The sequence below is a fragment of the Apodemus sylvaticus genome, chromosome 4 (assembly GCF_947179515.1).
Source record: "Apodemus sylvaticus chromosome 4, mApoSyl1.1, whole genome shotgun sequence".
Lineage (NCBI taxonomy): Eukaryota > Metazoa > Chordata > Mammalia > Rodentia > Muridae > Apodemus > Apodemus sylvaticus.
Genome location: NC_067475.1, coordinates 54,908,841 through 54,919,060, shown reverse-complemented (window position 1 = coordinate 54,919,060; position 10,220 = coordinate 54,908,841). Strand labels below are relative to the sequence as shown.

At 41.3% G+C, this 10,220-nt stretch overlaps 1 protein-coding gene across 1 annotated transcript; it reads left to right on the top strand.

Moving 5' to 3' along the window:
- Window positions 1–9,714, top strand: Taf13 (TATA-box binding protein associated factor 13). Its single transcript, XM_052179435.1, has 4 exons — window positions 1–64; window positions 1,184–1,262; window positions 6,020–6,117; window positions 9,042–9,714. The coding sequence occupies exons 1-4, from the start codon at window positions 38–40 to the stop codon at window positions 9,210–9,212; spliced, it is 375 nt and encodes a 124-aa protein (XP_052035395.1). The 5' UTR covers window positions 1–37; the 3' UTR covers window positions 9,213–9,714.
- The last annotated feature ends 506 nt before the right edge of the window (window positions 9,715–10,220 follow it).

Below are 10,220 nucleotides of genomic sequence, written 5' to 3'. Positions count from 1 at the left end.
CCCGTGGGCGGGCTCAGAAGGCTGGCGGGCAGCTAGCATGGCAGATGAGGAGGAAGACCCTACTGTGAGTGAGCGCCTGTCACAGTCTTTCCTCACTCCCTCCGGCTCACTGGCGGAGTCTGACCGGCTTGTGCCTTAGGGGATCCCGCCGAGAGTTCGGGGCTCCGCGGTGTTTTCCTCTTCAGGTTTATCTTAGTCAGTGCGTGGGGCAGGACGGGAAGGAAAAGTCGAAAGGGTCTCCCTTTGACCTGGATCTTCCCGACACCGAAACACTTTGATCAAAGCGGAACCAACCGCCCAGATGCTGACAAAACTAGTGAAAATAGCGGAGAAACTATGAACTAAAGTCAGGAAGCCTGAGAAACAAATTCTCTGGCATCGGTTTTCTGTAGTAGGGTCAAGCCCAGTTAAGGAAAGTTTTTGCCCTGTATTGACAGGTGCTTAGTAAACGTTGCTTCCGATGACAGCAGAGAGTAGATTTGAAACTATCAGGTCTTTTACCGTAGTATCGCTTAGCAGTATGACAGCTAAATTGGGTAAAACCAAACCCAGATCCTGAGGTCGTTAGAACTTTACATATACTTTGTAAGGTTGTTCGGAGCCGTAATAAAAGCCTTCTTGCACGACTTGAGAATTGGACTAGGGCTCAAGAGCCCTTTGGTGCTAAGTTTTTGTGATTTTATGCTGTTTGTTTTAGCTTATCACTTTTGAAAATGAGAAAGAGTCACTGGGCATGGTAGTGCACACCTTTAATCCCAGCACTCAGAAGCAGAGTCAAGCGGATCTCTGTGAGTTCCAGGCAGACAGAGGCATATAGTGAGACCACTTTGTCTCAAAAATTAAATTAAATTAAAATTTAAAAAAAGTCCAGAGAGATAGCTTTAGCGCTCAAGAGCATTTACCGTTGCATCTGGCAATGTCAGCGATTAGACCTATTTTGACCTCTCTGGGCAACTGCAGGCTCATTGATGTAGGCACACACAATAAACATAAATAATAAATATCTTTTTTAAAAAGGTGAAATGAAAAAGATACTGGAGGTGTAGTTCAGTGGTTAGGTTCATCTGTTTAGAGCTCCCGGATTCAATTCCCAGCACTCCAAAAGAGGGTGTGCAGAAGGAACCTGGAGGGAATATCACACGCACTGCAATCATTTGACATGTCTGTATTTTTAAATTTCTAGTTTGAGGAGGAAAATGAAGAAATTGGAGGAGGAGCGGAAGGTGGCCAGGGGAAGAGAAAGAGACTTTTCTCGAAAGAATGTAAGTTGTACTTTCCAGTGTTTTTATTACAGGTGGTGAAAGCTTTTGAACATGTCCTTTCAGAGTAGATACATTGTTCTGCATGTTTGCTTGTAGGGACAGTGTTCTCAGACTTGCCTACAGGGGTGTCTGTTTTTATTCTTGTTTTTTTTTTTTTGTTTTGTTTTGTTTTTGTTTTTTTTTTTTTTTAAGATAGGCTCTGTGTAGCTGAGGCTATACTGGTGCTCACTGTTTAGCCCAAGCTAGCTTTGGGTTGGTGGTAGTCCTCCTGCCTTAGCTTCTCAAGTACTGGGATTGCACATGTGCATCCCATGGTCAGTATAAGTCTGTCTGTCTGTCTGTCTGTCTCTCTTTCTTTCTCTCTCTTTTTTGAAAACAGGGATTCTCTGTGTAGTCCTGGCTGTCCTGGAACTCACTCTGTAGACCAGGTTGGTCTCAAACTCAGAAATCTGCCTGCCTCTGCCTCCCAAGTGCTGGGATCAAAGGTGTGCACCACCACTGCCCGCGCGCAGGTCTCTTTAACATGTATACTAATTCTCTCCATGTGACATAAAGTAATAAATGTGATCACATTCCCACTCCTTGAGGCAGGGTTTTATTTATTTTATTTTATTTCTTTTAGTTTTTTGAGACAGTGTTTTTCTGTGTAGCCCTGGCTGTCCTAGAACTCATTCTGCAGATCAGAATAGATCAAGATCTGCTAGTCTTGAACTCACAGAGATGCCCCTGCCTCTCGCCTCCGCCTCCTGAGTGCTGGGATTAAAGCTGTGAATCCCAGAATGGTTTCTAACGTGGTATGTAGATGAGTATGACCTTGAACTTCCATTCTCCGGTCTGTTTCCCTGGTTCTAGATGATGGGGGTATGCCGTGATTCCCGGGTTATGTTTTGGATTGACCCTAGTTGTGTGTGTTAGGCTAGCACTCTACTAACTGAGCTACGTTCATTGCACCACCACCCCTTTTTCTGTTTTTTGTTTGCTTTATTTCTGTTGTTCTTGTTTTTTCCTTCTGTTTTGTTTTTTAGCAAAGTCTCATGTATCTTAGACTGGCCTTGTACTCATTACATAGCTGAGGATGAACATGACATTGTATTCCTCTTGTGACCACCTTTCAAATGATGTAAGTTGAGGTTTTGGACTAAGGCATTGACCAGAGCAAGGAGGAGGAGAAGTGTGCTGTACTAACAGTGTTGTGTAGACGACAATGTACTAGCCTTCCTCACACTCCTTAAGCAGACAAGTTAAGCCCTCTGGGGTAGCAGCAGGGTGAGCTGTTTCCTCTTGTCATGCCCATACTAATTCCTGAAAGGCCCCGTGAGAGTGTGCTGTCCACCCAGTGCCCAGGCTCCTCGGCTGAGCATTGAGAAGCGCAGCAGCATAGATTTACAAACGCCTAAATGCAGTAGGATCAAAAAATTGTAGAAACTGCAAGATCAGCCTTTAACTCTCTAATCTATTTTTTGATCCCAGCTCTTGGGAGAGATAGGGACAGGAGAATTTGGAGTTCAAGGTCCTCCTCAGCGAGTCTGAAGCCAGCTTGGGCTGTATGAGACACTGTCTCCTAACCATAACAGAGAAATATTCTCCAGTTCCTTCAGGTTTCCTTCAAGTCTGACCATTTCCCATTCTGTCTCACTGGTGCTAGTTAGGTGGTTTGTACGCGTGGTTTTACTTCTTGTCATGTGGACATATGAAAAGGATCCTTACACTATAGCACTCTAGAAATGGTATTCACACTGCTGCTTGTCCAAACCTTTAGTTCAGTTTCAACTGCTCTACTTTTGTGATGACAAAAGTTTGGAATCTTCACGGGCTTCTCTCATTGACTTATAGAATCTTCATGTCTCCTCTATTTTTGCAGTTTTTTTTTTTCAGACAGGGCCTTGCTCTGTGGTCCAAGTTGGCCTTAAACTACTGTTTTCTTGGCTCCACAATTCCCTCCTCTGGATCCCAGAGATGGAACTCAGGTCTTCAGGCTTGGCAGCAGGTGACCTTATGTGCTGAACTATCTTCCTGGGCCTTATTATTATTATTATTATTATATTACATCATTTTCCCCCTTCCCTTTCATCCCTCCAAACCCTCCCATATACTCCTCTTTCAAATTCATGGGCTCTTTATTAATTGTTGTTGTATAGACACATGTGTGTATACATTCATCTCTCTCTCTCTCTCTCTCTCTCTCTCTCTCTCTCTTTCTCTTTCTCTCTCTTTCGTGAATATGTCAGTACAATGTGCTCTGTTTTCAAGGGTTTGCCATTGGTTTGGACAACAGTTGGTATGCTTAACTCTGGAAAGACTATTCCGCCCTTTCCCAGCATTCCTTAGTTGCCGTAGTTCTTCAAGGAGAGTAGACACTTTCTGGGCTCCCCACTCCACATTAGCAGACCTGTTCTTGTTGCCCTAGCTTGCTTGTTTGTTTTTGAGACAGGGTTTCGTATAGCCTAGGCTGCCTGGTAACTGAAGAGGACTTGCACTTCTGATCCTCCTGCCTTTACTTCCCAAGTGCTGAGATTACAGGGGTGTGCCACTGTGACCAGTTTTATTCACTGCTGGGAATCAGACCCTAGGAATCTACAAATGTTAGGTAGAACTCTCCTGACTGAGCCACATCCCCAGCTGTACAGATTTCTTTTTCTTACTGTGACATGAAGTTTCAAAGCATCTACTGTCATTTGTCTATGCCTTTATCAACCCTTTGGCCAAATATATGCATCTTATGTAACTAAACTTTCTACTTCCAATGAGATAGGTGAATTATGCCCTTCAAAATGTTTGTGACTGGTATCTTCCTCAAATATTTAAGGAGAAAACTGCTCATAGTGGGAAACTCTAACATATATCACTTTAGCAAATGATCAGTTAGAGCATCATCAATGATACATTGGCATAGATCCCTGATATGAGAGCTCTTGACTTTGGCATTCTTTCAATAGCATGTAGAAGCTTTCTAACCTCAGTTATAATCACAAGAAAACAGCAGACAGAACAGTCTGCAGTATCTGACTAGGATGCTTGTTGAGGTCCTAAAAGACAAGGGAAGAGCTAAGGAGTTGCCACAGGTTGGATGGAGCAAACTATAGAGGATGTAACAGGTAAGTGGAGTCTAGTGGGAGTCTGAAATAGAGGCCTGGGACTGTAGCTCAGTGGTGAGAGCATCTGCCTAGCTTGTGTGAAGACTGGGGGGGTTGGGGGGGAATGGGGTAGAAACAAGGAACCTGACCAGAAAACACACTATCTAAGAAAAATCAGTACAATCTGAATAAGGGTCTAGTGTTAATTTTTTAGTTTTGATGAATATTTGAAGTACGGAGAAGCTAGATACTGGGCATATGGGAATGCTCCTTTTTTTTTTTTTTATAACTCATCTGTAAGTCTAAAATTGTCTCTTAAAAAGACAAGTTTTAAAAATAGAATTCAAAAAATAAATGGAATATTGGCTCCTATAGTTGTTTTCTTTCTTCTGTGTTGGATCCTAAAGTCTCTTGGCATTGTGAACTCACAGGGTAACTGTACTCCAAGCTGGCTTCATTCCTTCATTTCTAAGTCACCCCATTCATTTCTTCTCTTTGTTGCTTCTGCCAGTTTTTGCTTCTAAAGAGGAGTTATTCTAAGGCTGAATATAGTGATATACACTATAATCCCAGTACTCAGAAGGCTGAGGCAAGAGGATTCTGAGTTTGAGGTCAGTGTGGATTACACAGACACAGGTGCTCTCTCAAGTCCCTTCCCTCCCAAGTAGCTAATTAGATAATGATAACAGTCATAAAAATAAAAACAATGTAAAAGGACTTGCTAATGTACTTTTTTTTTTACAAGTATATTCTGAGCTCCTTTAAAAACAATTATAGTTGGTTATGGTGCTGCTCGTCTTAACCCCAGCACTAGGGAAACAGAGGCAGGTGGATCTCTGAGTTCTAGGCTAGCATGGTCTACTTACTGAGTTTCAGCTCAGCCAGGGTTACAAAATGAGACCCTGTCTTTTAAAAAGTTGTTGGTGCACGTGCTGTGTCACATGGGGGAGCAGAGGACAACTTTGTGAAGTTGATTCTCTCCTTCCACCTTTATGTGGGTTCCAGGGCTTGAATTAGGTCATCAGGATTGATCAGCCAGCATCTTTAGCCACTGAGCCGCCACCTTGTTATCTTTTCTTTTTTGTTCTTTCTTTCTTTCTTTCTTTTTTTTTTTTCTGAGACAGGGTTTCTCTGTATAGCCCTGCTGTTGTCCTGGAACTCACTCTGTAGACCAGGCTGGCCTTGAACTCAGAAATCCGCCTGCGTTGGCCTTCCAAGTGCTGGGATTACAGGCATGCACCACCACTGCCTGGCTTTCTTGTTATCTTTTCAATTTCCTCTTTAAAAAAAAATTATTTTTAATCTGGGCATTGGTAGTCCAGGCCTTTAATCCCAACACTCAGAAGTGCATTTCTGTGAGTTCAAGGCCAACCTGATCTTCAGAGTGAGTTCCAGGACAGCTAGCCAGGTCTGTTACATAGAGAAACCCTGTCTCGAAAGGGGTGTGTGTGTGTGTGTACCTGTACCTGTGCATATAATAACATTGTCTTACTGTATAGACCAAACTAGGTCCACTTGTCTCTGATTCCTGACTGCTGGGATTAAAAACCAAGTAGTGCCACACTCATCCATAATTGTGTTTGAACCATTGTTTATAATTTGGTTTAATCCTAGTTGGTATGGAAAGTGTACTGGTGACATCGGTCAATCTCTGAGTCAAGCAACACTCTTGCTCTCTCACAGTGCGCTGTATGATGTATGGGTTTGGGGATGACCAGAATCCTTACACAGAGTCAGTGGATATTCTTGAAGACCTCGTCATAGAGTTCATCACTGAAATGGTAAGACACTTTTGTAACTGCAACTTTTTTGTTGCGTTTACTTTTGTAACTGTTAGTTAATTGAAAATTTGAAATGTTAAGCTTTAGATAACACTAGAACTTTTGAAATAAACTATCCATTTGAGTGCCTGCTTTGTGCAAGTTCCTGGCTTCTATTTGCCCTTACTATGGAAATTACATAAATGTATCCCAGCACTTCTGAGTTTTTATTTATTTATTTTATTTCACTTGGCATACACAGGTGTTTTGCCTACAAGTATGTCTGTGTATAGTATGTGTGTCTGGTTCTTTCAGAGGCCAGAGGAGGGTGTGGGATTCCCTGAAACTGGAGATAGAGATGGTTGCGAGCTGCCATGTGGGTTCTGGGAACTGAACTCCAGTTCTCTGGAAGGACACCAATGTTCTTAAGGACTGGGATATTTCTACAGCCCCTGAGTTTTATTTGTAAAAGCATAATATCCTTGAGTAAAATTAAAAATACTGTCCATAATTTCATCTAGCCTAAGTTCTTTCTAGTATTTACTTAATTTAAAGGTATGTACAGTTCATGTAATACCTTTGGGATTTTTTTTTTTTAACAGGGTTTCTCTATGTAGCCCTGGCTGTCCTGGAACTCACTTTGTAGACCAGCAGGCTGGCCTCGAACTCAGAAATCCGCCTTCCTCTGCCTCCTAAATGCTGAGATTAAAGGTGTGCGCCACCACTGCCCAGCTGGGGTTTCTTTTTTTTAATTATTTATTTTGCATTGGTTTTATCTCTGTGTGTGTGTGTGTGTGTGTGTGTGTGTGTGTGTGTGTGTAAGGATGTCAGATCCTTTGGAACTGGAGTCACAGACAGTGGTGAGCTATCTTGTGGATGTTGGGAACTGAACCTGGGTCCTCTAGAAGAGCTGCCAGTACTCTTAACATCTGAGCCATCTCTCCAGTGCATAGTCCCAACACCTTGAATAACCTTCCTTTCTTCCTTTCCTTTGTTTGGGTGTATTATTAGGGATAGGGTTACTGAGTTTGGTTGTTTTCGGTTCTTAGGAATGTTCACCCTTTACTCTGGACTATCTCCTTACTACAGAATAAAAATGAAAAGATTACTCAGCAAGGGCAGAGGCTGTTTGTTGTGTGTGCAAGAGCCTGCACATGTGGCAAGTATTTAATCTAGTTTAACTCAGCTCAAGGAAAGCATTAGCTGTAGCAGTGCTAGATCCTGCTAATATGCATGTGTGAGGCCCTGGGTTCAGTCCCCAGCACCACACTAAATGACAGAGCCTGGCATAGTGGCTCATATCTGTAGTCCCAGAATTCCAGAGACAGGAGGGTCTACTACAAATTAAAAAAATCCAACCTGATTTTTGTAGCAAGCTCTAGGCCATCCAGAGCTATATAACAGCACTGTAACTTTAAATAAATAAATAAATACATCTTACAAACAAACAAACACTAAAAAAAAAATAATCACAAAACAACCATGAGAAGATGTCATTTCAGTGTGCTTAGCATTCAGGAGGCTGTGGTAGGCGGACCCCAGTTTTAAGACCAGGGGTTTTAAGACATAGTAAGTAAGTTCTTGTCTCAAAAAACAAAAACAATGCCAAGCATAATGGTACATGCTTTTAATTTTAGAAGTTGTAATAGAGGTGGGAAGATTGCCTCATTTGAGACCAGCCTACATTCTGGGATCCTCTCTCAATAAAAAAAGTCAGGAATCAGAGACAAGTTAGTCTGAGTTCAGGGCTAGGCTGGTCTACATAGTAAGCTCTAAGTTATATAGTGAGACTCAAAAACACGTCTCAAGTCAGGCAGTGGTGACGTGTGCCTTTAATCCCAGCATTTGGGAGGCAGAGGCAGGCGGATTTCTGAGTTGGAGGCCAACCTGGTAGAGTGAGTTCCAGGACAGCCAGGGTTACACTGAGAAACCCTGTCTCAATAAACAAACAAACAAGCAAACAAACAAACAAACATGTCTCAAAACAAAACAGCAACAAAAATAATATTACAATTGTGTCTCCAAGTATAGATTTTGACATAAAAGGTTTAAGTAGTCTTAGAACCAGACTTACTATTTAGCTCCCTAAACCTTCTTTCCTTCTACTTTTTCAGCCTACTAAAACCTAATTGTTATTATTTGCCCAATCTCTATTGTCTATTCATTAACCACCCCCAGAACATATTTAACAAGACAACCCCCTCCAAGAAAAAACAAAAAAGTTTCGCATATATCATATAACAACACAGAAGTATCTTCAAAATTGCTAGGTTTTATTGTTTTGGTCTATCTATCTATCTATCTATCTATCTATCTATCTATCAATCAATCTACCTATCTACCTACCTACCTACCTATCTATCTATCTGTAAGGCAGAGTCTCACTATGTAACCCTGGCTGGCTTGGAACTTGCTATACATACCAAGGCTTATCTGAACTCAGAGATCTGTCTGTCTCTGCCTTCCAAGTGCTGGGATTAAAGATATACATCACTCTGTCCAGCTAACCTTAGTAGTTTTAATGTCCTTAGTGAAAAAAAGAAGCTTATAAAGCATAAAGAAAATACTGCTAATTATGCAAAAAAAGAAAAAAAAGAAAAAGGAAAAGAAAAGAAAAGGATAAGGATAAGGTTGGAGAGATGGCTCAGCAGTTAAGAAAGAGCACTGACTGCTGTTCCAGAGGTCCTGAGTTCAATTCCCAACAACCACATGGTGGCCCACAACCTTCTGCAATGGGATCCGATGCCCTCTTCTGGTATATCTGAATGTACTTACATGTAATAAATAAATAAATAAATAAGCAAATAAATAAATCCTAAAGGGAAAAAAAAGGATAAGGATATGACCAGACAGATGTTCACAAATGTAAACACCAGTGCAATTAATAGTAAATTAAAACACAAAAATATTTGACCTTTAAAAATGAATGTGTTTTCTTGTCATAGACTCACAAGGCAATGTCGATTGGAAGACAAGGTCGAGTACAAGTTGAAGATATTGTCTTCCTAATTCGAAAGGATCCAAGGAAGTTTGCTAGAGTTAAAGACTTACTAACTATGAATGAAGAATTGAAACGGGCTCGAAAAGCTTTTGACGAAGCCAACTATGGATCTTGACACCGTTCGTAATTCCCGAGGTTTTGATATCTTCTGTGGAAACCATGCATTGTCGTCGTTGTCTGCAGTAATATGATAGCTGGGCATGCAGTGGGACATGTCTTTAGCTTGAGCCTCTCATTGCCTATATTTATCTGACCATATTTGAATTGCTTACTGGCTTTAATACCTCCTAAGTTTAAGTACTGTAAACCATGCAGTTCCAAATGAAAGTAGTATTTATTCTTCAGGTAGACGTGCACATTCCCAGCTGTATACCATCGCTGCATAGGATGCAATCTAAATGGCCATTTGATTTTATGAATGATGAGGCTTGTGCTTTATGTATCTCAAGTTTTTAGATGACAGTGGTGTGGGGGAGAAGTTATTAAAGGTAATGAACTGATTTGTGTTTTTTTTTAAGAAACTAAAATTCTTGTCAGAATGTTTGTCTTAATAGATCATTTGTTTTAATATTCTTTTCTAAAAAACACTTTTTTAAAAATAAACTAATATTGGCTAAGTGTTAGCAGATCTCGTCTTCCTTGATGACTGCAAAGCTTCCAAAACTGCCGGGCAGTGGTGGTGCACACCTGTAATCCCAGCACACTGGGAGGCAGAGGCAGGCGGATTTCTGAGTTCGAGGCCAGCCTGGTCTATAGAGTGAGTTCCAGGACATCCAGGGCTATACAGAGAAACCCTGTCTTCAAAAAACCAAATGAAAAAAAAAAAAACCAAAAAACAACAACAACAACAACAAAAAAAAAAACCATACAGTTAAAGGGGCTGGAGAGAGCTCAGAGAGCTCAGTGGTTAAGGACATTGGCTGATTTTTCTAGAGGGACATAGGTTCAATTCCTAGCACTTTACATGCTGTCTCCCAACCATCTAACTCCAGTTCCAGGAGATCCAGTGTCCTCTTCTGGCCTTCTCAGGTCCCAGGCAAACAAGTGGTGCACAAATATGCCCACAAGCAAAATACTCATATACATAAACTAACATGTACAGAAAGCAATTAAAAAGCTACCT

Coding starts and splice junctions, on each gene's coding strand:
- Taf13 (XM_052179435.1), top strand. CDS start 38: ATGGCAGATGAGGAGGAAGACCCTACT. Junction 65..1,183: donor ATGAGGAGGAAGACCCTACT/GTGAGTGAGCGC, acceptor TTAAATTTCTAG/TTTGAGGAGGAAAATGAAGA. Junction 1,263..6,019: donor GAGACTTTTCTCGAAAGAAT/GTAAGTTGTACT, acceptor GCTCTCTCACAG/TGCGCTGTATGATGTATGGG.